At 41.7% G+C, this 27,357-nt stretch overlaps 1 protein-coding gene across 4 annotated transcripts in view; it reads right to left on the minus strand.

Moving 5' to 3' along the window:
* grhl2b (grainyhead-like transcription factor 2b) overlaps nucleotides 1-27,357 on the minus strand; it is a 174,779-nt gene that overhangs the window by 43,409 nt on the left and 104,013 nt on the right. For all 4 annotated transcript variants that reach the window (XM_072272503.1, XM_072272325.1, XM_072272240.1 and 1 more), the window contains one exon: nucleotides 7,486-7,580. In XM_072272503.1, the coding sequence (XP_072128604.1) occupies nucleotides 7,486-7,580 (95 nt within the window). The remainder of the gene's footprint in view (nucleotides 1-7,485; nucleotides 7,581-27,357) is intronic.

Here is a 27,357-nt window from a genome sequence, read left to right on the forward strand (position 1 = left end):
TCTCCCAATCCTCCGCATCCTTTTCTTTGGTAAATACTGATGTAAAGTACTCACGAAGGACCTCACCCACATCCTCTGCACCCAAGCAAGTGTTCTCCTCTTTAACCTTGAATGGTCGTACTCTCTCCCTAGTTATCCTCTTGCTCTTGATGCATGCATAGAATGCTTTGGGGTTCCCTCTAATCCTACTTGACTCTCCCTAGTTCCTGCCTAATACTGTCTTAATTTGCCCTGGTCCAAATTAATACTCTCCCACAAGACCCATCCTTACCCTCGTCTTAAACTCAAGGTGATGTGGTCACTGTTGCCTAACGGTTCACCCACTGAATCATTGGTCACCTGGTCAGGCTCATTACAACAAATCCAGTACAACATCTCCTCTTGCTGCACTTAGGACATATTGGATGCACCTCACAAATTCTGCCCCATCTAAAACCTCTTGCACTCAGAAGGCCTCAACTTGTATCAGGAAAGTTAAAGTCTCCCATGACAACAACCCTATTGCTTTTGCACCTTTCCTTAATCTGCCTGCATATCTGTTCCTCAATGTCCTGGTGGCTATTGGGAGGAGGAAGGGGGTATCTGTAGTGTAATCTCAGAGTGATTGCACTCTTCTTATTTTTGAGTTCTACCCATAAAGACTCAGTGAATGAGTCTTCCATTATGTCTGCTCTGAGTGCAGCTGTGATATTGTCCCTGATTAGTAGTGCAATTCCCTCATCTCTTTTTTTTACCTCCCTCTCTATCATTTCTAAAACATTGAAACTCACCTATTATGCACCCATTCCTGCCCCTCTGTCAACCAAGTCTCAGTAACGGCCACGACATCATAGTTCCATGTACTGATCCCTGCTCTAGGCTCATTACCTTGACCCAAAATACTCCTAGCATTAAAATGCACACGCTTCAAGCTGCAATGAAGTACTCTGACAGGTTGGTCAAGGTTAAAATCAACTCCTGTCTAAGCAAGGACTTGGGCCTGATGCAATTTGCCAACTGCCACAATAAGTCTACAACGGCTGCCATCTCACTGGCTCTTCATTCAGTCACCTCGACACTAGTAATTCCTAAATCGGGCTGCTGTTTATTGATCTCAGCTCAGTTTCCAACACAATCATACCCTCAGTTCTAATCAACAAGCTCCAAAACCTGTTTCTCTGTGCCTCCTTCTGCAACTCTATCTTTGACTTCCTCATCGGGAGACCACAGTCAGTGCAGATTGGAAATAACATCTCCTAGCTGACAATCAACTTTGGCGCATCTCAAGGATGCGTGCTTAGCCCATTGCTCTACTCTCTCTACACAAACGACTGTGTGGCTAGGCACAGCTCAAACACCATCTATAAATTTAGCAATGGTTGAAGAATTTCAGATGGTGACGAGGAGACATACAGGATCAGCTGGTTGAGTGGCATCGCAAACTCAGCCTTGCACTCATCTTCAGTAAGACCAAGGAATTGATTGTGGACTTCAGGAAGGGGAAGTCGAGGGAACACACACTAGTCCTCATCGAGGGATCAGCAGTGGAAAGGGTGAGCAGTTAGAAGTTCCTGGGAGTCAACATCTCTGAAGATCTATCCTGGGCCCAACATATTGATGCAATTACAAAAAGGCACGATGGTGGCTATATTTCATTAGGAGTTTGAGGGGACTTGGTATGTTGGTAATGACATGCTTAAATTTCTACAGAGGTACCTTGGAGAACATTCTAACTAGTTACATCACCATCTGGTATGGAGGGACCATTGCAAAGGATCTCAGGAAAAGCTGCAAAAGGTTGTAATCCCAGTCATCTCCGTCATGGGTACAAGCCTGCTCAGCATTCAGGACACTTGCAAAAGGTGATGACTGTTACTTAAGACCCCTATCACTCAGGACGTGCCCTCTTCTCATTGCTACCATTAAAGAGGAGCCTGAGGACACACATTCATTGCTTCAGGAACAGCTTCTTCCCCTCTGCCATCAGATTTATGAATGGACAATGAATCCTTGAACACAACCTCACTCCATACTTTTTTTCCTCTTTTTGCACAATAATTTAATTATATATATTTATATGTACAGTTCCTCGCCTCTCATTCATCTGTACTATCATCCTATTCCTGCCCTGACTACCATGTGGCACTGGGAATAATCCAGAGATTTCCACCTTGGAGGACCTGCTCTTCAACCTTTTTTCCAACTCCCTAAACTCATGTGTAGGACCTCTTCTCCCTTTCTTCTTATGTCACTGGTGCCAATGTGCACCATGTCCTCTGGCTGCTCACCTTCCCCCTTGAGAATACTCTGCAACCACTCTTGAGATATCCTTGACTCTAGCACCCGGGAGGTAACACACCATCCTGGCATCTCTTTCACAGCCACAGAATCTCCTGCCCTTCCTTCTAACTGTCAACTCTCCTATCACTATCACTCTACCTGAATTTACCCTTCCCTGTGATTGGCCTGGCTGCTGTGGTTGTGACCTGATATGTTACTTCTCCCAGCAGTATCCAAAGGGCCATACTTGTTGCTGAGGTGAATGGACACAGGGGAACTCTACTCTAATTGCTTATTCTCCTTACTTGGTCACCCATCTACTATCTGAAGCCTGCAGTCTGGGTGTGACCACTTTAGTAAAAGTCTCACCTATGAGGTTTTCAGCTACCCATGTGGTCTTGAGTACATCCAGCTCTAGTTCCTTGACCTTGTCAGTCAGAAGCTGAAGTTGTGTGCACTTCCTGCAGATGTAGTCATCAAGGAGACTGCTAGGTACCCTGCAATCCCACATCTCACAGGAGGAGCATTCTACTGCGTTAACCATCCTGCCTACACTTTGTAGGGAGTTGTCTATCTAAAGTGTGCAAGTCATCCCTGCAGTTTCTGCCAGGCCTGAGCAATAGCATCCTGTGTCAGAGACTATTATATTTGAAAGGGCTGATTGAAAGAGCCAGATTTGCTAATAATACTGTACGTATCTGACAAAGTTTCTTCCTGCAGTAACCTTTCATGCCAGTTCAACTATGACTGTATCCTAGCAACATGAAATGTCATAGCAAATTTAATTGTAACTCTCAGTCAAGCAGACAACAAGTGTATGCAGAGATAGAGCAAAAGCTTAAAAGTTAAGCCTATGTCAAGGACTGGATAGAAATGCTTAAGTAATTTTTTTTTGTCATATTTTGAACAGATATACTGTGTTTTCCGAATTCGGGAGTGGTGCTGCAACCTATTTTTGCTTCTTTCTAAAGTTAAATATGAACAGAGAAAGACCACTACCTATCCATTTACCAGGGGAATGCGAAGTCAGTGGCATTTACCCAACGCTATCAAAACACAATCCCTTCCCCTAATGAGCTAAATGGAAGTGAACATAAGAGACCAGCTATTGACAATAGGGAACTCTACGAGTAAGGCAACAACTCTGATGCCTGCAAAGTGGGATATGGCCACTTGAGGCTTTCAGAAATTTTACGTGCCAATTCAGCTTCGAATCCTGACCTACTGCAGAGTCTGGAGGATTTAACCCACTAATCCCAATAATCACGCTCTCCTTTCACGGCTCCAGCAGATTCTACAGATCTTAGCTTTTTGTGGAAATACAGACTGCATTTGTGTTTTGTATGGGCTAGACATTCATGTACATGAACAAGGGCTCAAAGTAATCCAGATCACTCAGTACTCTACCTCAAAAAGACCGAATGCTCACTGAACACAGCAACAAAAAGCAGGCTTAATAACATATGTTTAGCATACATTTTAGCAGGTCCCTTGACAAAGTGCTGCATGGAAGGCTGATCAAGAAGGCTCAGTCACTTGGCGTGCAGGAAGAGGTAGTAAACTGCGTTTAACATTGAATTAGCGGGAGAAGCCAGAGAGTGATAGCAGATGGTTGCCTCTCTGACTGCATGCCTCTTGACTCCTGGTGTGTGGCATGGATTGGTGGTGGTTATTTCAATGATCTGGATGATAATGTGGTAAAGTAGATCGGCAAATTTGTAAATGACACCAAGACTGGGGGAATAATAGACAGTGAGGAAGGCTACCAAAGCTTGCAGTGATATCTGGAACAGTTGGAATAAATGGTCTGAGATGGAATTTAATACAGACCAGTGTGAGGTGTTGCACTTTGGGAGGACAAACCAAGGCAGGACTGACACAGTGAACAGTAGGGCACTGAGGAGTGTGGTAGAACACAGGGATCTGGGAATACAGATGCATAATTCCTTGAAAGTGGTGTCACGGGTAGACAGGGTTGTAAAGAGAGCTTTTGGCCTATTAGCTTTTATAAATCAGCGTATTGGGTTGGAATGTTTTATTGAAATTGAATAAGAGTTTGATCAGGCCTAATTTGGAGTACTGTGTGCATTTCTGGTCACCTACCTACAGGGAAGATATCAACAAGATTGAAAGAGTACAGAGAAAATTGACAAGAACGTTGTTGGGACTTGAGGACCTGAATTACAGGGAAAGGTTCAATAGGCTCGGGTTTGATTCCTGAAGGATAGGAGAATGAGGGGAGATTTGACAGAGGTATACAAAATTATGAGGGGTATAGAAAGGGTAAATGCAAGCAGAACTTTTTCCACTGAGGTTGAGTGAGACTAGAGCTAGAGGTCATAGATTAAGAGTGAAAAGTGAAATGTTTCAAGAGAACCTGAGGTGAAAGTTCTTCACTCAGAGGGTGGTGCGAGTGTGGAACGAGCAGCCAGTGGAAATGGTGGACATGGGTTGGATTGCCTCATTTTAGAGAGGTTTGGATAAGTATATACATAGATGGGAAGGGTATGGAGGGCTTTGATCCAGGTGTGGGTTGACAGGACTAGGCAAAATAACAGTTTGGCATAGACTAGATGGGCTGTAGGGCCTGTTTCTGTGTTGTATTGTCCTAAGACTTTATCTAATTATCTACAAAAACTTCCTTAGGAGTCAGTGTCTAAAACTTTGACAAATTTCTATAGATGTGTAGTGGCGAGCGTATTGACTGGTATGGAAACACCAATGCCTTTGAACAGAAGATCCTACAAATGGTAGTGGATTCATCTCAGTACATCACAGGTAAAGCCCTCCCAACCACTGAGCACATCTACATGAAACACTGTCATAAGAAAGCAGCATCCATCATCAGAGATCCCCACCAGCCAGGCCATGCTCTCTTTTCACTGTTGCCATCAGGTAGAAAGTACAAGAGCCTCAGAACTCGCACCACCAGGTTCAAGAACAGCTCCTACCCCTCAACCATCAGTCCGTTGATTAAAGGGGATAACTGCACTCACTTACCCCATCATTAAAACGTTCCTACAACCAATGATCTCACTTTAAGGACTCTTTATCTTATTTTCTCATGTTCTCATTATTTATTGCTATTCATTTATATTTATCAGTCTGTTGTTTTCTGCACTCTGGTTGATCTTTCATTGATCTTGATTTAGTTACTATTTCTATAGGTTTGCTGAGTATGTCCACAGAAATATGAACCTCAGGGCTGTATATGATGATATATCTCTACTTTGATAATAAGATTTACTTTGAACTTTGAATCCCAAGCATTAAAATGTTACGTGTCAGCTCTAAACAAAATATTGCCTATTCTGACCAAAGCATAGTATGTCATTTAAAACTATTTCTGGCAGCAGCAGCAGCCATATTGTCTGTTTGCAATGCCAACACCCCAGATTGTGACTATTTTCTCTCCAATACATAGTCTTCTAATTTTCTTAATGGATTCACATTCCCAATACATCCTAACTGTCTTTTGTCAAAAATTAAAACTGAAAGAGGGATGAAGGCTGATTTATAGTTCTGTGTAGGCTCTACACCGTAGCCTATGCAAGTGGCCCACGCTGTTGTGAGCACTTATACTTGTGCATTGGTGTGTCTGCGTCGCTCTGCAATTCACCGCCAGAACACTAGTTGGTGGTGGGGTTTCTATGCCACTGTGTCGAGTTTCCTTGCGTACTTCAAACAATGACAACTGAAACTGAGCGCATCATGTTGGTGTTGGAGCTAATAAATGTTGAACAAGAGTTACATTTATTGAAATTACTGCAATGCAGAAAAGAAAGAAGACGCTGGAGGAGATGGTGTGTACGACCACTGAACGGATTGAGGCAGGAGGAGGGTGAATTTTCTGTGCTTGTCCGGCCACTGAGAGACATGGGCGAGGAAATGCATTTCAAATATTTTCGGATGTCGGCAGATAGATTTGACGATTTGACGAGAAGAAGCAACCAGAAATGCATTGGAGGAAATGCCATGCTACCAAGCGGACCAATCACAGTTGTTGCGGTCTGTGTCATTGCAACGCATAGTTACATTTCTGGGGAGGTGCGAGTCAGGATACGGCATAGGGCACGCGGCTACGTTGTACCTACGGCGTAGATTCGATGCAGAAGTATAAATTGGCCTTAAGGATAAGGAAGTCCCTTCCCAAGCCTCTCCTTCAACTTTTATCTGTTTAAGACAGCCTTCCCATTTATAAATGAACATGTTACAGCTGACTGATCCAATGATAGCTTACAGTTACATTCTAAAGGGATCACAACGTGCTAATACTGGCAAAATACACAAAGTAGGTCAAAATACTTGTACAATCCTATCCAATTGCATCAACAGGTTTCTCCAAACAGCTCCCAAGGCACTGCCATTATGCTGCTGAAGCACAATTCGTCTGTTAACACAATACTTCTCAGGCAGAGCTTTGGCAGCCTAAGGAAATACCCATTCAAAAGGATTTTGTATTCTTATTTGGGGTCTTGTTGCTAGATTAATTGCTTCTGTATGCCTTTTAGGGGTGGCATGGCAGCATGGTGGTTAGTGTACTGCTATCACAGGGCCAGTAACCGGGGTTTAGTTCCTGCCGCTGTCTGTAAGGAACTTGCATGTTCTCTCCGTGACCATGTGGGTTTCCTCTGGGTGCTCTGGTTTCCTCCCACATTCCAAAGATGTACAGGTTAGTGGGTTAATTGGTCACATGGGGGTAATTGGTCGGCATGGGCTTGTTGGGCTAGAAAGGCCTGTTACCGTGCTGTGTCTCTAAATTTAAAAATAATTACATTTAACTACTGGTTCTAGGTGAAGACACTGGTTGAGTCAATAAGGACAAGTAACACACATGGGTTGTAGGAAAAAACCTGCGAAGTTTGCAGATGCTGGAAATCCAGAGTAATGTATGCAAAATGTCGCAGAAAATCAGTGGGTCAGACAGCTTCTATGGAGAGGAATAAACAGTCGACATTTCGGTTTGAGACCCTTCATGAATACTGGAAAGGAACGAGGTCCAAGCCAGAATAAAAAGATGAGGGGAGTGAAAGGAACACAAACTGGCAGGTGACAGGTGAAGCCAGGTAAGTAGGTGGGAAGGGGGATGAAGTGAGATGCCGGGAGGTGATAGATGGAAAAAGTAAAGGGCTGAAGGAGGAGGAATTTGGTTTGTAGAATTGGTGGTTGCTAGGAAATAGGCATCCAATTCTCCATTCATTACGTTGGTAAAAAGAAATTCCTCACCTTAGCTTCCTCGTTCACGTCCCAGGTGAAAGAGATGGCATTGTAGGCAATTTCTTCAATGTTTCCAATGGTGTTGAAGCTCTCTTTGTAATCAGCTAACACGGGGGAGATAGAAAGAGACAAAGAGCAATGTGGTGTGAAAAGCCAGCAGTATCAGTTCAGCTCATAGATAAAGAGTCATCTATATCCTGGACTGGGTATAAGGAAATGGTGTTGGATTCGAGTGTAGGATTGCTAATTTTCATGCAATTTAACTTTCTTAAGTTTCAATTTCAAGTTTATTGTCATTCTACCACATAAATGTGCACTGCCAAAAGAAACAATGTTAGTTCAGACCAAGGCACACAACACAGTACATATAACTCACACACAACACATAAAGTAATATTACCACTAATTAATTAACAAATAATAAAATATATTTCAGAAGATTGACCATAGGCATAAGGTGCATTTATGACACAAGTTAAAAAGTAAACAGTACAATGTTACTGGTGATTTGTAAGTGATGAGACCTAGGCAGTGGCAGGGAGTTCAGTAGACGCCCACACTAACAATCCTAGTCCTAATGCTACAGTACCTCCTGCCTGATGGTAGGGGTGGGGTCAAATAAATTGTGGTTTGGATGGCAAGAATCCTGGATAAAGATCCTTGCTTGCTTGTGTTTATATATAATCATCTACACTCAGTGTCCACTTTATCAGGTGGACCTGCTCATTAATGCAAATATCTAATCAGCCAATCATGTGGCAGAAACTCTGTGCATAAAAGCATGCAGACATGGTCAAGAGGTTCAGATCAAACACCAGAATGGAGATGATGCAAAGAATGGGGAAAAAATAACATCCAGTGAGCAGCAGTCCCGTGGGCAAAAAAAATATAGTTAATGAGAGAGGTCAGAGGAGAATGGCTAAACTGGTACAAGTTGACAGGAATGTGACAGTAACTCAAATAACCACATGTTAGAACAGTAGTGTGCAGAAGAGCATTTCTGATGGCACAATGCATTGAACCATGAAGTGGTTAGGCTACAGCAGCAGAAGATCACACCAGGTTCCACTCTTGTATCTAATAAAGTGGCCACTGAGAGTATATGTTCTAGGGCCCTCTCACTCTCAGTTTAAGACACACACTCAGCATTTTAGGAACAACTTCTTCACCTTCACCATTAGATTCTGAACAGACAATGAACCAACCTGTGAACACTACCACACTATTTTTGCACTACTTATTTAATTTAATTTTTAATACACATTCTTTATTGTAATTTACAGTATTTTTATGTATTGCACTGTGCTGCAGAACAATAACTGTCACAACATACATTAATGGTGTTAAACCTGATTCTGACTCTTATTCTGGCTATTCACTGTTCCCCTCCCACCAATTCCAAACCCATACCCAACCCTCCCTACAGCAACAACTCCATTTCTACCCTGTCCTTTGCAAATCGTGCTGACATCCTCTTTTCCACCATCCAAATGAACTGCTTGTTCCAACCCTCGCCCCAGCTTTTAGTCTTCAATGATTTTGGCACCCCTCCTCCCCCATAGAGAGTCTGCACCCAAAGCCTCGTTTATGTATTGACATTCTGACAGCTTATATTTGAAGAATGAACTCTTCTCGGGCTTCCAGCCGGGTACAGATATCAATTTTAACTGACATGTCAATGACAAACTCTGCCATCTTCCTCAGGGATGATGCCTGGGCATGTCTAGTCCAGTGGTATATATCAACCCATCGTCCGTCCCTCCTGATTGGTTAGTCCTCATCCAATCAAGTTTCCACTGTCCCACCTAGTTTATAATTGAATTCCAGCTCTTAGTTAGAGTGAAACTATCATCTTTGTTAAAACTCTTATTCTCTAGTCTTATTTCAACGACTTCCTTCAACAGGCAGTCCCCAAAGCCATTGGCGCAGCACGGTAGTTTTGTTCAGTTGAAGCCAATCTGATGGCCATTGCGACTGCAATGTTCTGCTACTATTGATTTCTCCCGGTAACCCAAATGGATACACCTTCTGCGCTCCTTGATGCGGGCTTCCACCGTGCACCCCATTTGGCTGATGTACGCTGCTCCGCATCCACAGACAATCATGTAAATGCCAGCCATCTTCAGTCCCCGGTCATCTTTGACCTGTATAAGCTAGGATTTGAGCTTTCTTACGGGTTTGTGGATGGTATTAATCCAGTGTTTCTTCAGGATCCTGGGCAAGCCTCCCAGAAACTGTGGAAATATAGGGAAGACAGGCAGTGGTTTTTCCAACTGGCCCTTTAAGGGCCCGATTGATTTCTTTCACCTAGTAGCCATTCTGTAGGAACGTCAAAGTCAACTTGTGTGGCTATTTTTTGGCTTACGTTTGTTTCATGATGGTACAGAAGCATTGATATGACCCAAAAGGTTCAGAACAGAGCTGATCTTTGTGTGGATGGGAGTCAGGCAAGATGTGTATGGCCAAAACACCTTTCTCTATCTTGCTCCCTGCAGTACAGCGCCTTATTTCCAATCCATTCCCAGCTGGAGTACAGGTAGTTGGTAGGGTCAGGTGAGAAACTGTTTAAGCTGCACTCAGTGGCCACTTCATTAGGTACTTTTTGTCTCTAATAGAGTAGTCACTGAGTACTGTATATTTTTGTGGTCTTCTGCTGCTGTAGCCCAATGTTCAATGTGTTGTGCATCCAGAGATGCTCTTCTGCACTCCACTGTAATAACACTTGGTTATTGAGTTACTGTTGCCTTCCTGTCAGCTTGAACCTGTCTGGCCCTTCTCCTGTGACCTCTCTCATTAACAAGGTACTTTTGTCCACAGAACTGGCACTCAGTAATTTTTTTTTGGTTGTTTTTGGCACGATTCTCTGTAAACTCTAGGGATTGCTGTGCATGAAAATCACAGGAAATCAGCAGTTTCTGAGATACTCAACCCACTCCATATGGGACCAACTATCATTCCACAGTCAAAATCACTTAGATCACACTTCTTCCCCATTCTGATGTTTGGTCTGAAGAACAACCAAACCTCTCAACCATGTCTGCATGCCTGTCTGCATTGAGTTGCTGCCACATGATTGGCTGATTAGATATTTGCATTAACAATCAGATGTACAGGTGTACCTAATAATACCTAATACTGAGTGTAGGTAAGTAATTTCACACACCTCACTGGTCTCCCAGTTCTTCAGCTGCCCAGCACTACTTTCATTTATTTAATTTGAAGCAAATCGATGCATCTCACTGTATGTTTCGAAATACATGCTACAAGTAAAGCTAGTGTTTAAAGCTAATTTAAAAAAAATTGCTGTTCCAGAAGTGTCCATTCCCTGGGATCCCGGGGATGATACCCTACAAAACCCCTAAAGCAGTATTACATGGGGAATAATCTGATCACGTATGGTCCGGGTGCTGAAACAACACCCAGGAATACAGCGTGCATTTTCGGAGTGACACAGAACAAGAGAGAAGTGCTGATTATTATAAACAGCAGAGATTCTGAAGATGCTGGAAATCTTGAGCAACACACACAACTTGCTGGAGGAACTCAGCAAGGAGCTTGAAGTTGCCGAACATTTCTACAGCAGCTCAATAAATATCGTGGATTTCTTTTCACTGTTGGGTCTAAACCTTGGAACTCCATGGGCCAACAGTACAGTGGGGATCACCCTTGTGAAAGGGGGAAGCTCACCAATACTGTCTCAACTGAGAGTCAGACAATAGATATTTTCCTCATTAGCAATGCCACATTCCAAAGAATGATGAAAATAATTACTTTCATGGAGGGGAGGGGAATTTTAGAAGTGATTCTGTAGGCAAAATTATTTAACCATTCAGGATGAATAAATAAATATACCAAACTCTGGCATCTAATCTATTCAAAGGGAGAAAAAATGCTGAATGGCAAACACAAGAGATTGTGCAGATGCAGGACGTCCAGCGTAACACACACAAAATGCTGCAGGAAATCAGCAGGTTTACACTGCTCCATTGATGCCCCCTGACCTGCTGAATTCCTCTGGCATTTTGTGTGTTCACGTGCTGGCAATCTTGGTCTCTGATCACATGTTATTTGAGAAAATACCACAGGACAATGTGTGACTGCTTAATCACATTGAAGATTGAACATTCTTAGCAGAGAAAGGAAGTTACAAAGTTAAGGAGGTGAGAATAAACTGCAGAATAGTTAAATTGATGAGCAGGGAGCAGGTTTTAAAGAACAAAGTATTCTTGATTAAAGCTCTCCCCATCACTGAGCACTTATACAAGAAGCACTGCCACAAGGAAACAGCATCCAACATCAAGGACCCCCATCATCCAGGCCTTGCTCTTTTCACACAGTTGCCATCAGGAAGGAAGTACAGGAGCCTTACATCTCACACCACCAGGTTCAGGGACAGTTATTACCCCTCAACCATCAGGCTCCTGAACCAGCATGAATAACTTCACTCTCTCAACTGACTCTACAATCTTCAGGCTCACTAGTTTTTCATAAATTCTATTGCACTGTATTTCTTTATTTTCCTGTAAATGTCTGCAAGAATATATATCTCAAGGTAGTATACGGTTGACATAGGCACTTTGATATTAAATTTACTTTGAACTTTGATTCTAAATGTTGCAGATTACCTGGCAATACCCCAATTTATTATGTGAGTAACTCAAGACGATGATTTGTTACTTTTTAATTACACTCCCTCTGCATCGTCATTAGACCATATATTTCAACAGTAGCACTGTTTATTTAACATCATGTAAACCCACAGAGCTGCAATACTGAAACTGAGAGAATTCATCATGCATTACAAAATCACAGGAGGTAGATCATTCCCCCCCACTTCAATCCAAAAGTACATTGTATGCGTTGATCATAGGCTTCAGAAATTCTTGAATCTGTACTAATTTGTAATTTTAACCTTTGTCACTGTATCCCACTTAAGCAATTTCTTGAAACAACTTTCTCCTCGCTACTTACTACTTTAAAAACATCTCTGAGGGCCAAATGCTTCTTATGCAGTAACGTGCCCTTTCTCATTTTTATTTAGAGATACAGCAGAGTAACAGGCCCTTCTGGCCTAACAAGCCTGTGCTGCCCTATTACACCCATGAGACCAATTGGCAGACTAACACCTACATCTTTGGGGGGGTGGGAGGAAACCGAAGCACCTGAGAAAACCCATGTGGTCACGCGGAGAACATACAAACTCCCTATAGACAGTAGCAGGAATTTAACCTGGGTCGCTGGCACTGTAACAGCTGTAATAAGGGCTACTGTGATGCCCCTTATATAATGGAAGGATATTGTCAACATGAATACACCAAGCAGCCCCTGTTTTCACTCTTGCCATTTTAATACTGTTCATTGACAATTTATATTGTCCATGTTTAATCTTTGTAAACTATGGCCTGCCATTGCTGTGCTGACTTAAATCCTGAGCTCAACTCATTTTGGAAACCCAATATTGAACATGCTGCATCTGCCTCTGTGACTAATATACCTTGGCATTATAGTAGCAAGTCGCATTCTATTGAAGCCTAGACTATGAGAGAGATATGGTAGTGTAGCCTAAATGCTAGAAACTGCAATGAGCAATACAGTCTTACTGCTTATTTCTCGCCAACTAACAGTGACAAAGATCACTGCTTTTTGAAGAGAAACACATGCTACTGACACAATTTAAAAACTATTCGCTCTAAACACAGTTTAGTGTCTGACGACCACACAAGTGCACATGACTGATGATAGTTGGAAAATGTTTGGCAAGTCTCCTGTCTCAATTAAGTGGCAGAATGTCCCAAATAAACAAAGGGAGTCCCGGCTCTTTCCTTGATTAGTTTTTGTTCTTTAAGAAACGTCCCAAATAAGCGGCTGCTCTGATTAACAGAGTACCTGTGTACTTGTGTATATACAGTATGTAAACAACAAATTTCACAACGTACAGAATGTCAGATTCTGATTTCGAACAGATCCAAGAGGTTTAACGACCTACTGCTGGTTCAGCTTCTCGTATGCTCCAGGAGCAAAATACTTTGGATTCCAGAAGCTGGTGATAAATGAAATGAAAGAGAAGATCGGTAGTTCGGGTTGGCTGCTTGTTTGTAGGATTGTTTACCGAGGCTGGAGGTTAGGTCACAAACATTTTATTACCAGTCAAGGTGATATCACCAGTACATAATTGAATGCTATTTCAGCAGAGTGTCCGTGCTTGTATTGGTCTGATTTGTCGTTCCGATTGGTTGGCTGTCACTCTGGCCTCTAGTCTCTACTGGGTCCCAGCTGAGTGATCTTCATTGGGCCCATAACAGTCGTTGTGAGCGTTGGTTCCTCGGGCGTCCGCAGCTCACTCCTTGGCCCTGACTCCGCGGAAACATAGGTTCGTAAATTGCACCCATGTCAGTATGCTTGCTATTAGAGTCTTCCATTGAGAACCAAGCTTCTAAGAATTCCCTTAATTTCTAATTTTGTTCTTCGGCCAGGATTTTTGTGTTTCCCAGATGAACTTGTGCCCTTCTTGGTCTTCATGTACCAAGATGAGCGTCAGAGGATTGTGTCTTCTTACGGCTAAGCTGATGTCCATGTAGTCTCATGGATAGTTTTCTCCCCGTCTGTCTGACTTAGTGTTTGGGGCAGACTCCACATTGGAGCTGGTATATTACATTTGTCCTCTCCAGGACCCAACAGCAACTGGTGATGAAACATTTGCGATCTAACCCATAGGCTCGACGAACAACCCTACAGGCAAACTGAAGATAACTGTCTAATTGCAGAGCAACTTTCACTTCTTCCGACATACCCACCCTCACCGTTAACCACGTGTTTAAGTCTTACGACTCACTGCTGCTGCAAACTTTCACAAACAGCGACAGGATAATGATTAAATGACAATGCAGGAATACCCCTGTGCTTTTTTCAAAAGCAAGATAAAAGTTTTACTTTGACCTGATAAGTTTGTTTAAACTGTCACTGTCAATGGCAGCTTCCTACACTGCCTTGAAAAGTCAAGAAATGCATGTTGCACCTCTGATGTTCACTACTAAAATGACGTTATATTGTTGTCTATTTCAGCAGCCCTTCATCACTGCTTGGTAATGCAGAGCTGAATGAAACATTAGCTGAAAAGTACACACCTTATTCCTTACATATCGCTTATCCTCACTTATCGTCTTAAATATTCCTTTAATATTGTCTTTCAAAACCACACTGGAATAATTGGAAACCTTTTTAGAGATATACACTCAGTGGCCACTTTATTAGCTACATCCTGTATCTAAAGAGTGGCCATTGAGCCTATGTTCATGGTCTTCTGCTCCTGTAGCAGCAGGTTCTATGTGTCGTGCATTCTCCTCACTAACAAGGCTTTGTTAATGAAGAGAATGCACAACACATAGAACCACAGAACTGCCGCTCACTGGATGTTGTTTTGTTTTTCCACACCATTTTCTGAGATGCTTCAACCAACCTGTCTGGCGCCAATAATCATTCCCTGGTCAAAGTCACTTAGATCACATTTCTTTCTCATTCTGATGTTTGGTCTGAACAACAACTGAACCTCTTGACCATGTCTGCATGCTTTTATGCATTGAGCTGCTGTCACATGATTGGCTGATTAGATATTTGCATTAATGAGCAGATGTACCTGATAAAGTGGTCCATGTACAATAACAGGTCCTTCTAGCCCAATGAACCTGTGATGCCCACATGCCCATATATGACCAATTAACCTACTAACATGGGAGGAAACCAGACCACCCAGAAGAAACTCACATGGTCACGGGGAGAACATACAAACTCCTTACGGACAATGACAGTAATTGAACCCAGGTTACTGGTGCTGTAAAGCAATACGCTAACCACTACGTTAACAGGCCACACATCATAATCTCAGTGGCGTTAAATCTGCTGGCATTTTAAAACTCTAAATGTTTGGCCATATAACTGCAAACATTAAGACTTGTCATCTGCTTTACACAAAATATCTACAAATGTTTGTAGTAACACAGGGATCAGCTAATATATGTAGCGAATATGACTTTATTTTTGTAAGAAACAATTCTAGATTGGCCTTCATTAATTAATGCATTGAGCATAAGAGTTGGGGTGTTACATTGATGAGGCCTAATCTGGGGTACTGTGTGCAGTTCTGGTCACCTACCTACAGGGAAGATATCAATAAGATCGAAAGAGTACAGAGAAAAATTTACAAGGGTGTTGTTGGATCTTGAGGACCCAAGTTATATGGAAAGATTGAGTAGGTTAGGACTTCATACCCTGGAGCATAAGAGAATAAGGAGAGATTTGATAGATTTGATGCAAAGTTATGAGGGGTATAGATAGGGTAAATACAAGCAGACTTTTTTTCCCACTGAGGTTGGGTGAGACAAGAGCTAGAGCTTATAGGTTAAGGGTGAAAGATGAAATATTTAAGGGGAACCCGAGGTGGTGTAAGTGTAAAATGAACTGCCAGTAGAAGTGCTGGACGCGGGTTTGATATCAACGTTTAAAAGGAGATTGGATAACTACATGGATGGGACAGGGTATGGAGGGCTATGGTATGGGTGCAGATTGATGGAACTAGGCAGAGTAATAGTTTGGCATGGACTAGATGGGCTGAAGGGCCTGTTTCTGTGCTGTAGTGTTCCATGACTCTAGATGCCAGCTACCGATCACCAACTGTGATGGATTTTAAACGATCAGTAATAATTAAAGCAATGAGTTACAAGTTGAATACTGTACCAATTTATGCATAAATCAAATGGCTCTGCTCATCCCATAATAAAACTGTATTCTGAAAACAAGAGATAGTTTAATCTACACCCAGTCTCTGATATATCGTACAGCTAGTCCTACGGAACAAAAATTGAAGTCAACTAGTTACAAAAATACCTGACTGAGTAAATACAGTCAGGAAGGTGTAACCATAAAATCAATTTAAAATAAGAAAAATGGAAACCTCTGGCAGTGACCTGAACCAAATTAGCCATGGTTGAATGAGCCTATGATCAAACAAAGCAGCCTGTCCCTGGATAACAGTATGTCAGCTGAATTTAGGCCAGGAAAAGTTCAACATTTAAAGTCAATTCATCAAAGTATGCATATGTTACTATATGTAATCTTGAGATTCATTTTCTTACAGGCATTTACAGGAAAATAAAGAAATACAATAGAACTTATTAAAAGCAATACATAGACAAAGACTGACAAAAACAATGTGCGAAGGAAGATAAATTGTGCACATCATAAACAACAATAAATAAATAATACTGAAAACATGGGTGTCTAGTCCTTGAAAGTGAGTCCATAGGTCATGGAATCAATTCATCACTGAAGTGGAGTGAAGTTATCCACACAGGTTCAGGAAGTTTCAGGGTAATAGCTGTTCCTGAACCTGGTTCCATTAACCCTGGAAAAAGGCAAAGCTACTTACTAATTCCCATGGACTACAACTTCCTGAGTACATTTTCTTTGGTGTTTAATCAGTGCAAGGCAAGTAAAGCTTATCTGAAGCCAACCATTTGTTTTGGCTGGAAAACAAACAAACTAGATATGGTCCAGCATCCAGCCCCCATATCCAGTGTGCTTTCTTCACAGCACTTCCTGCTCAGAGGCTGAACTATGTGACGGAGAGTATCTCCACTACTATGTTGGCATGAAGACAATACTGAGGTACAGACCCCTCAAGGATGCACGTTTAGCCCACTGCTCTACTCTCTATGTGTTCAAAACTGTGTGACTAACCACAGCTCAAACGCCATGTATAAATTTGCCGACATTATTTGCAGAATCAAAAGGTGGTCAGGAGGCGTATTAGAGCAAAACACTTTGGCTGATTGAGTGGTGCTGCAACAGCAACCTAGCACTCAACATCAGCAAGATCCAACAACTGACTGTGGACTTCAGAAAGGGGAGGTTTGGAAAACATGCACCTATCCTCAGCTGAGGGGCCGTGGTGGAAAGGGTGGGCAGTTTCCAGTTCCTGGGCGACAGCATCTCAGAGGACCAACATATCGATGCAATCACAGCAAAGGCACACCAGTGGCTGTACTTCATGAGACGTTTGAGGAGACTTGCACCAAAGATTCTAGCAAACTTCTGCAGATGTATTGCGGAGAACATTCTGACCCGTTGCATCATTGTTTGGTATGATGCCACCAATGGACTGTATCATTAGAGGCTTCAGATGGTTGTGGACTCATTTAGCTCCATCATGGGCACAAGATACCCCACCATTGAGAACAACTTCAAAAGGCTGTGCCTCAAGAACGTGGTGTCCTACATGAAGGGCATTCACCATCTGCAGTATGTCCTCTACTCATTGCTACTACCAGGGAAGAGCTACAGGAACCTAACGACGCACTCTCAGTATTTAATGAGCAGTTTCTTCCCCTCTGCCATCAGATTTCTGAACAGTCCATGAAATAATGAACCTTGTCTCTCTATTCCTCTATTGCACTATTTATTTTTTATGGTAACTTATAGTAGTTAGTTACGACTGCATTGACCTGCTGCCACAAAACATCAAATTTCACGGCTTACTTCACTCACAATAAACCTGATTCTGAAGTTAACATTGGTTAATTGGCTCATTTTGGTTGTTACCTGCTATCTAGTGAAAATATCCATCATCACTGGGATAAAGTATTGGGGAATACCTTGAACTATATGCTCAGGAAGGAGTCAATGCCTTTAGGAGTTACAGGAGTGGTGAAAATGAATAAAACACATCCTTACTGATACTCTAAAAAGATAAATAATTCTGTGTCATTGGAATGCTCTGTCTCAGAAGGCAGTGGAGGCCAATTCTCTGGATTCTTTCAAGAAAGAGTTAGATAGAGCTCTTAAATTTAGCGGAGTCAAGGGATATGGGGAGAAGGCAGGAAAAGGGTACTGATTGTGGACGATCAGCCATGATCACAGTAGGGCTCGTAGGGCTGAATGGCCTACTCCTGCACCTATTGTCTATTGTGTTGATAATAGACTGAATCCATGACAATATGTAGATACAAGCTAATACTAAGAAATTGTCAGCAACACAGGAGATTCTGCAGATGCTGGAAATCCAGAGCAACAAATATAAAATGTTGAGGAACTCAGGCAGCATCTATGGAAGGAATATAAGCCCACATTCCAGGTTGAAATCCTACATCAGTTTGTGTTTGTGTCTAAGAAATTATCTCTGTAATTTAAATAGTAAGGAAGTGGTTAAAAGACTTGAAAACTAAAAAGGTACAGCAAGATTGCATGATGACCAGAAGCTTAGCTGAAGAGGGAGCTTTTAAACTAGAAAGGAAAGTCTTAACCCTTGTAGGAATCCCAAATCTATAGGGCAGCAGATCACCAAATGTGGGTGAAGGTCATGGAGATTTCTACAAGATTTCCACAGATCAGGAGGATATTGTGAAACATGAGAAGTTGATACGTAAGATTGAGAGTAGTAAATCTGAACTGGAAAAAGACTGAGAACAGACTTCGGGTGGCAGGAAAGTCTATTGAGGAGAGCAATAGTAATGCCAAGGCCATAAACATTATGATTTACATACTCCAATTACTAGCAGAGAAAGTTGTGAATAACATTTCCTTAAAACAGTAATTTTCTGTGTAAAATCATTAATTTAATGCAAATTAGGAAGATGTTCTGAACAGAAAACAAGATTCAAAGCAAACAGGGTCCTCAGAATCTGAAGGCAATCCCATTCAAGTGCTGGGGAGAATACGAAATGGTGAATTCTTGAAAGTAACAAAGTTAACGTAAAATTTATTAACGAAGTACGCGATATGTTGTCATATACTTCCTTGAGGTTCATTTTCTTGCAGGCATTTACAGAAAAATTGAAACAGAGTTTTCGAAAAACTTCACAACATGAACAAAGATTGAACAATAACCAATGTACGAAAGAAGACTTACTGAGTAAATAAATGTTTTAAAATACTGAAAACCTGAACTGCAGAAAGTTCTTAGAAGTGTAGGTTTGAAGAATCATTTCAGAGTTGAGGTGATTGAAGCTACCCACACTGGGTCAGGGGCCTGTGGGTTGTAACCTGGTGGTGTGGGACCTCAGCCTCCTATACCTCCTACCCCACGAGATGTTGAACATACCACTAGCAAAATAGAGAAGTGAAAACCAGACAAAGTTCAAAGTGATTTATTATCAAAGTACATATATGTCACCATAAACTACTCTGAGATGCATTTTCTTGCAGGCATTCACAGTAGAACAAAGAAAAACAACAGAATCAATGGAAAACTACAAAGGCTAACAAACAACCAATATGCAAAAGACAAACTACAAATACAAAGAAACAGATAATAATGATAAATGAATGAATAAATAAATAAATATTACTGACAACGTGACTTATTGAGTCATTGAAAATGAGTGCATAGGTTGTGAGCAACACACATAAAAGTTGCTGGTGAACGCAGCAGGCCAGGCAGCATCTCTAGGAAGAGGTACAGTCGACGTTTTGGGCCATAGGTTGTGAAATCAGTTGTGTTGAGGTGAGTGAATTTATCCACGCTGGTTCAGGAATCTGATGGTTACAGGGGTGATAAATGTTCCTGGCCGTTGGTTAATCAGGGCCACTATCTATTTGGGACAACTCTTAAAGAAGAAAAGCTACTCAAAAAAATAGGCGGGATTCCCTTCTTTTATTTGGGATATTATGCTGGTTAATTGGGACAGAAGTCTATTGCCAGACAGTTTCTAACTAGCGCCAGTCACGTGCACCTGTATGACCATTAGACACTACACCATGCTTAGAGTGAATAGTTTTTAAACAGCATCATTTGTGTGTGCTTGTGTTCAAAAAGTAATTAATTTTTTCACTGATAGTTGATGAGAACTAAGCAGTAAGACAATTCAAAACTGTTTTGCTCACTGTGGTTTGAAGCTTTCAGGCTTGGAGATGCCAGAAACAGCCGGGAGTGAAAATGAAATGATTTCACTACTTCAACAAGTTAGGAACTACGAAGGATTTGAAGGTATTGATAACCATCTTGAAATTTATAATGAAAATTAAAATTGGGAGGATGAAATCGTCAAAAGCATTATATGAAGGCAGTCCATTATCTGCACTAGGTGTCTGTGCTGATTTTGCTCATTTACTGTCAATCAAAGGAACCCAGCACTGTGCCCTGCATGAATTCCTCTGTTGGAAATTATTAGGAACTAATACACAATTTTATAGTACTGTAGTAGTACTGGTAGTGTTCAAATTTGTTTTTAATTTCATTTAAGTACATTATTTGCTATTCAGTTAAGTGGTAATTTGTTATCTTTATACCTTTTTGAATATTTCCATGAAATTTTGACTAATTGGAGCAGCCAGTTAATTGAGCCAAAATTTCCTGGTCTTGATGTGTCCCAGATAACCAGACTCCACAGCCTCCACAGCTGATAGAGTCATGGTGCACTGCAGCACAAAAATAGGCCCTTTGGCCCATCTTGTCTGTGCTGAACTGTTATTCTGCCTAGTCTTAGAGAACCACAGTCATCCATATACCTCCTATACACGTACTTAGCCAAACTTGTTGCAATTGAAATCATACCCACCACATCCATTGGCAGCTCGCACCACCCTCTGGGTGAAGAAGTTCCTCCTCGGGTTCCCTTTAAATATTTCACCTTTCACCCTTAACCTATGACCTTTCGTTCTAGACCCACCCAACCTCAGTGGAAAATGCCTGCTTGTGTTTATCGTATCTATACGCATCATAATTCTGCGTACTGCTGTCAAATCTTCTCTCATTCTTCTATGCTCTTAAAGTCCCAACTTATACAACCTTTCTTATAAAGTACTTATACACTCAGTGACCACTTCATTAGGTGCACCTGCTCATTAATGCAAATATCTAATCAGTCAATCATGTGGCAGCAAGTCAATGCATAAAAGCATGCAGACGTGGTCAAGAGGTTCAGTTGTTGTTCAGACCAAACATCAGAGTGAGGAAGAAATGTTATCCAAGTGACTTTGACCATGGGATAATTGTTGGTGCCAGACTCAGTGGCCTCTGAGCGTAGTACAATAATAGGCCCTTCCTGTCCAATGAGCCCACACTCCTCAACTGCACCCATGTGACCGACTTACCCACTAACCAGTACGCCTTTGGGATGTGGGAGGAACCCGGAGCACCCAGAGGAAACCCACATGGTCATGGGGAGAACGTAGAAACTCCTTACAGACAGCGACAGGAATTGAACCGGGTTGTTGGTGTTGTAAAGTTTGACAATTGCTCCGCTACTATGCCGCCCATCAGCATCTCAGTGGAGCTAACTGTTGACATTTTAGAACAATTTAAAATTCTTAGTAGTTGATGTATAACTGGAAACCTTAAGACTAGTCATCAGCTTTACAAAAAATTATCTAGTGGTATGGGCCTCAGCTAATACTGTATGTGGAGTGAAAATGATTTTACTTATGTACGAAACAATCCTAGATTGGCCTTCATTCATCAGGATATTGAGTATAAGAGTTGGGATGTAATGCTGAACTATAACACATTGGTGAGGCCATATCTGGGGTATTGTATGCAGTTCTACTCACCTACCTACAGGAAAGTTATCAATAAGATTAAAAAAATACACGGAAAGTTTACAAGGATATTTCCGGGACTTGAGGAACTGAGTGTATACGTACTTTATAATAAACTTACTTTGACTTTGATCAAAAGACTCTGATGAGCTGCAAGTTAGTAATTAGGTGCAGGACTGTTATCCCCTCCAGTGAAGGGTACTGGAAAGGCAGGACGGTTTGCATGTGTATTATGCTCAGCCTCTTAGTGTTTGCAGTCTCGCACTACAGATAATGTACAAACAAGCACAAACCTGTTGATGCTAATTTGCAAAAACTTGATGGAGCCGTTGAGGCTCCCCTAGCCTGGGATTACATTTTCTGGAATATATGGAGCAGAAACAAAAAAAAACTTCACTAGAAAGCTCCTGGTCCTCAGTCAATGCAAGCGAACAAGCCTGCAGCCAGAATTTTGGAAACTGCATCAGGAAAGGTCCAGTCTTAGAAAATGTAAGTGATTTTACAAAGATGCTGCAGAACTTGAAGACCTGAGTTATAGGGGAAGGTTGACTAGGTTAGGGCTTTTATTCCCAGAAGCATAGGAGAAAAGGGAAGATTTAACAGAGATATGCAAAATTATGAGGGGTATAGATAGGGTAAAAGCAAGTAAGCTTTTTCAGCTGAGGTTGGGTGAAGCTAGAGTTTGCGGTCATAGGTTAAAGGTGAAAGGTGAAATATCTAAAGGGAACCTGAAGGGGAACTTATTCACTCAAGAGGGTAGTGAGAGTGTGGAGCGAGCTGCCAGCAGAAGTGGTGACTGCAAGTTCAAATTCAGCACTTAAGAGAAGTTTAGTGTAGGACAGGTATGAGGAGCTTTGTTCCAGGTGTGGGTTGATGGACTATGCAGAATAACAATTTGGCACAGATTAGATGGGCTGAAGGTCCTGTTTCTGGCCTGTCTGAATTGGCATTCTGATAGCTAGAGCAACAGGCTCTGCAGGCTTCTATGATATTGGTATAATAGAAAGTGCTGGCAACAGCCAGCAGGTCTAGTAATGTCTGTTAGAAGAGAAAGGGGCCAATGTCCTTTGTCAAAGGCTCTTCATCAAACCCAGAATGTTAATTATGTTTCACAGCGGTTAACACATCACTTTACAGCAAGGTCAGGGCTCGATTCCAGTGGCTGTCTGTCCGGAGTTTGCATGTTCTACACATGATCGCAAAGGACTCCCTCCGGCTGCCCTGATCTCCTCACACATTCTAAAGACATACTGATTAGGGTTAGTAAGTTGTGGGCATGCTATGTTGGCACTGGAAGAATGCTGTCACTTGCAGGCTGCCCAGCACCATCCTCACTGATTTGATTTAACATAAACAACATCAATGCTTCGATGTACAGGTGGCAAATGAAGTTAAGCTTTTAATCTTTCCTCATCATTCCATACACGCTGTCCAATCTACTACCTACTTCCAGCAGTTTTGTTGTTTTACACACTTTTAGACTTCCAATAGGTATTGTTTTCCATCCGGGGTATTAATGATGTTTAAGGAGCAACCTGGGGACACAAAGGTCTTGACTGAGGGGTGTGAGATCAGACATCTCACAAGGGAAAACACTATTGAATAGTGCTTTAGTTTATTTAACTCATCCCCTGTGCTATCTGTGCTCCCTGTGAACACCCTGAATGTCAAAGTCAAAGTGATTTATTATCAAAGTACATATACGTCACCATAAACTACCTTGATTCATTTACTTGCAGACATTTCCTGCAATCCATTCCTTAAATATGCATAAGCAACCTGTGGAAAGGTGTGCCACTCACAATCCTCTGAAAGAAGCTGTTCTTTCTCATCTCAATCTTAATTGGTGTCACCTTATTCTGACACCAAACCCTCAGAGTTAAAGTAAATCTATTATCACAGTCTGTATATGTCACCATACACTACCCCGAGATTCATTTTCTTGCAGACATTCATAGTAGAACAAAGAAATACAATAGAATCGATGAAAAACTACACACGAAGACTGACAAACAACAAATGCGCACAGGCAGACACACTGTGCAAAATAAATAAAAAAAATAATACAGAGAACATAATTTGTAGAGTCCTTAAAAGTGAGTCCATAGGTTGTGGAATCATTTCAGAGTTGAGGTGAGTGAAGTTGGTGTCTCTCTCCCAAAGCTAATTCATTAGGGGCAATATCCTAATTTTATGAAATGTATGTTCGTGATGTTTATATATTCACTGAGAAATTTTACATAATAAGAATCTGCACCTCTGTTCATCAAGATTTGATGTGTGGATTAAATATCTGTTTATCTGTTTTAACTAATTAAAACTGGTTCAGCAAAAAGAGTACTGAATAAACATTAATCAAGCATTAGCAGCATCTGACTGTGCTTCACAATGATCATTTGGAAGTATATAACCAATGAAAGACTCAAAGACTCTGGCTGCAAGGACATGATGGATTGGCTAGTGGCTGGGTAAATAAAGAAAGATATAATTAATTGGTTGTTAAACAGTTGGCACAGTTCTGATCATTGGGACTAAATAGGGTTCCTGAATAATAAAAGGGACAAACACAGGTAAACAAATTCAGTGCACTTTAAACCCTTTCAGATAACCTCAGACTGATCCAAAAAAAAGAGCAGGCTCAGTTTAAAAGGACACCTTGTGACAAGACTAAAATTCAATCTTTTTCTTTCTCATCACCCCTCAGACTGTAACCAATATTTTTTTCCTGTTCTTAGAGAACACCCCACCACAAATGAGAAAATCTGCAGATGCTGGAAAAGAGTACAGTCAGCCAGGCAGCATCTATGGAAAAGAGCAACACACACAAATGCTGGAGGAACTCAGCAGGCCAGGCAGCATCTATGGAAAAAAGTACAGTCAATGTTTCAGGCTGAAATGTTGACAATACTTTTCTCCATAGATGCTGCCTGGCCTGCTGAGTTCCTCCAGCATTTTTTGTGTGTTGTTTGAGAACGCTCCACTTGTCTGTGGAGATATAGTGACCTGACAAGAATTTTTATTAATTGCATTAAGAGTCTCCACTTGGCCCGGGAGTTCTTGAAATGGGTACAAAAATAGAAGTGTATTTTTGACCCAGGATGATTCATTCCCACCCAGACAGTGCACCAGCTTCCTGCTTCTACCTCGTTTAGATCATTCAAGAAACCGGCCAGCTCTAAGTGAAAATTCACTCCGTTCATTTGCTGAACACGTCAGGGGGTCCCTGACATTATGAGTTAAAATAAGCTGTCACTGCTTATTTAACACATGTACATTGAAACATCAAAACATAGGGTGAAATGCGGCATTTGCATCAAATCAGATCAGTGAGGATGTGTTGGAGGCAGCCCTGATTAAGGAGCTCGGCCTGAAACGCCAGGTCTTTATTCTTTTCCATGGATGCTGCCTGACCTGTGAGTTCTTCCAGCAAGCTTTCTGTGCCAACACGGCCCGCCCACAACTTAGTAACCCTAACCTGTACATCTTTGGAATATGGGAAGAAACCAGAGCACCCAGAGGAAACCCACGGTGTAATGAGGAAAACGTAAAAACTCCTTACTGACAGCGACAGGAATTGAACCCTGATCTCCAGGCTCGTGTACTGTAAAGTTCTGCGCAAACCGCTATGCTACACTATCCCTGCAAAACAGGAGTCTGCACCAGTTGAGTGAGCTGTGCAAGGGTGGGAGAGGTGACAGTGGTGGATTGCAGTTGGAGAAGAAGCCAGCAGTTGCTTTAGAAGTGAATCTGCTGAGAAAATATTGAAGTGAATCACTTTGGAAAGTTAATTTGAAGGCAAAATACAAGGTTAATGGCAGTGTGGAGAAACAGAGGCATCTTTGAGAGATGACGGCAGAACAGCAATGGTTGGAGTTTCTGGGGCCAATTCGGAAGGCACAGGATAGATACATCCCACAGATGAAGAAGTATTCTAAGGGGAGGGTAAGGCCACTGTGGGTGACAAGGAAAGTCCAAGGCAGCATAAAAGCAAAAGAGAGGGTACATAATATAGCAAAAATTGGTGGGAAGTTAGAGGATTGGGGCGCTTTTAACAACTAACAGAAGGCAACTAAAAAAAAGCTTTCTGACAGAAAAGATGAAATACGAAGGTAAGCTAGCCCATTATATAAAAGTGGATACCAACAGTTTTTTCAGATACATAAAGAGAGGCTAGAGTGGATATCAGACTGTTGGAAAATGATGCTGGAGAGGTAGTAAAGTGAGACAAAGAAACAGCGGACAAACTTAATAAATATTTTGCATCAGTCTTCACTGTGGAGGACACTAGCAGTATGCCAGAGGTTCAAGTGTGTCAGGGGGTAGAAATGAGTGTAGTTGCTATTACTAAGAACAAAGTGCTCGGGAAGCTGGAAGGTCTGAAAATAGACAAGCCACCTGGACGAGATGGACTACACCCCAGCGTTCCGAAAGGGGTTGCTGAAGTAATTGTGGAAACGTTAGTAATGATCTTTCAAGAATCACTAGAGTCTGGAATGGTTCCGGAGGACTGGAAAATTGCAAATATCACTCCACTCTTTAAGAAGGGAGGGAAGCAGAAGAAAGGAAATTATAGGTCAGTTAGCCTGACCTCAGTGGTTGGGATGATGTTGAAGTCCATTATTAACGATGAGATTTCAGAGTACTTGGAGATGCATGATTAACTAGGCCAAAGCCAGCATGGTTTCCTTAAGGGGAATTCTTGCACCTTAAGGATCTGTTGGAACTCTCTGAGGAAATAACAGGCAGGATAGACAAAGGATAGTCAGTGGATGTTGTTTACTTCGATTTTCAGAAAGCCCTTGCTGCACATAGGGCTGCTTTAAAGGAAAGATACTACCGTGGATAGAAAATTGGCTGACTGGCAGGAGGCACAGAATAGGAATAAAGGGGCTTTTCTAGTTGACTGCTGGTAAGTAATGGTATTCTACAGGGGTTAGTACTGGGACAGCTTCTTTTCACATTAGATATCAATGATTTGGATGACAGAATTGATGGCTTTGTGGCATGTTTGCAGATGATATGAAGGTAGATGGAGGGGCAGATAGTGTTGGGGAAGCAGGGAGTCTGCAGAGAACTCTGATAGATTAGGAGAATGGACAAATAAGAAGCAGATGGAATATAGTGTAACGAAGTGTATAGTCATGCATTTGGTAGAAGGAATGAGGTTTTCTAAACAGGGAGAGAATTTAAAAAATCAGAGGTATACAGGGACTTGGGAGTATTTATGCAGTTTTCCCTAAAGATTAACTTACAGTTTCACTCATTTGGTGGTAGGGAAGGCAAATACAATGTTAGCATTCATTTCTAAAGATCAGAATATAAAAGCAAGGATGTAATACTGAGGCTTTATAAGGC

The sequence above is a fragment of the Mobula birostris genome, chromosome 1, assembly GCF_030028105.1.
Source record: "Mobula birostris isolate sMobBir1 chromosome 1, sMobBir1.hap1, whole genome shotgun sequence".
NCBI lineage: Eukaryota > Metazoa > Chordata > Chondrichthyes > Myliobatiformes > Myliobatidae > Mobula > Mobula birostris.